We start from the raw sequence: 1,521 nt of genomic DNA on the forward strand, positions 1-1,521 counted from the left end.
TCAGTGAAGACACAGACACAGTGAAGACACAGTGAAGACACAGACTCGGTGAAGACACAGTGAGACATGAAATGTGCAGAATATACAGCCCACATACGGCCGAGATGGGGTAGAGGTAGGGCAGCTGAAGTGGGACCAGAAAGGTGCAGTTCGACTCTCAGCCATTCCCACATGTTGTAGCGTCTCTGAGCAAGACACCTAATCCCTAATTGCTCCATTGGCGCTCAATGGCTGCCCACTGCTCCACCTGGGTGTATCTCAGGTGTGACGGGTTAAATGCATAGAACCAATTTCATCATTGTATGGGAATGTACAATGATGACAACATATAGCACTTATTTACTTACATAAGTGAACCTTGTACAGCACATCTAACACACCTGTACTCTTTGTTTTGTCTTTCAGATGCACCCATGTGGAGTTTTGGATAAAAGTACAAGAACAACGTAAAGATTTGGAATAAAATAAATATTTAAAAAAGTTCTCTCAGAGCCACAAAATAAGTCAAAATTAAAGGAATATTAAACATTTTTGGAAGAGTTCTGGAGGAAGAACGAATCAAAAGAAGAAGAGTGACGAAGGTGTGCGGTCAGGAGGTGGCCATGTTTCTCCAGGAGTCCGATGTTCGCTCCGTCAGCCTCCCGTCCAATCAGGAGTCTGCAGTCCAGTCCGCCAGCTGCTCGACCAATCAGGAGTCTTCTCGTTAAAACCAGAGGAGCTCGTTTCACCCGAAGGAGACCCCGCCCTCGGTGATGTGATGAATAAGTTTGAAGTCCTTGGCATTGTGGGAGAAGGTGGGTTGTCTTTAACCTCTAAATGCAGTATTTTCATGAGAAGTCTATTTGTTTCTGAGAGTATAAACCATCAGAACTGGTTTATGATTGGCTAAACCATCAGAACTGGTCAGAACTGATTGGGTAAATCAGGCTAACATTAAGCTTCTGGAATGACCTCAACTTGATTAAACTATTGTTTACTCTGATTAAAAGTCAGGTGTGAAACCAAACAACCATTTTAACTGAACTCTTCTGATTCAGCAACGAAGAAGAAAGCAAATTTGACAGATCTGGAAAAGATGGCATGTTATAAAGCTGAGGGTCATTTCCAACAGATACTCTGAAGGCAACACATTGTGCATAAGACCATTCGTCCTCTTTAGCTTCTTGTACTCTCCGTGTCGCTGGGAGCTGGTGTGTCTTAGTAAGCTCAGTAAAAACAACAAAGCAGAGTAAAATAATGAAGAGCAAGTCTCAGGCTCATTTGATATAACACTGAAGGTCATTTCGTAACCTTAGAGTAGCAGCAGAAAAGGTTCTGTCCCTTCTGAGCCTCTGTTTGGACCTCGGCACCGATCAGCTGACTTGAGGCACCGAGCAGGAGAGCACGGGTGAAGGACGGAAGGAGGCAGAGGGAGTAAAAGGACTAAAGCTGATCTAGAGATTGGAGACAGCTGAGCGTGATGGGACAGGAGACAAGTGTGTGTGTGTGTGTGTGTGTGTGTGTGTGTGTGTGTGTGTGTGT

The 1,521-nt window shown here is 44.4% G+C and overlaps 1 protein-coding gene across 1 annotated transcript in view; it reads left to right on the forward strand.

Moving 5' to 3' along the window:
- The first annotated feature begins 523 nt into the window (after positions 1–523).
- The window catches only part of cdkl5 (cyclin-dependent kinase-like 5), a 37,980-nt gene continuing 36,982 nt past the window's right edge, over positions 524–1,521 (forward strand). The window contains exon 1 of the mRNA XM_037690245.1: positions 524–794. Coding sequence (XP_037546173.1) covers positions 758–794 — 37 coding nt within the window. The 5' untranslated portion in view covers positions 524–757. The remainder of the gene's footprint in view (positions 795–1,521) is intronic.

The sequence above is a fragment of the Nematolebias whitei genome, chromosome 2 (assembly GCF_014905685.2).
Source record: "Nematolebias whitei isolate Nwh7 chromosome 2, NemWhi1, whole genome shotgun sequence".
NCBI classification, from domain to species: Eukaryota; Metazoa; Chordata; class Actinopteri; order Cyprinodontiformes; family Rivulidae; genus Nematolebias; species Nematolebias whitei.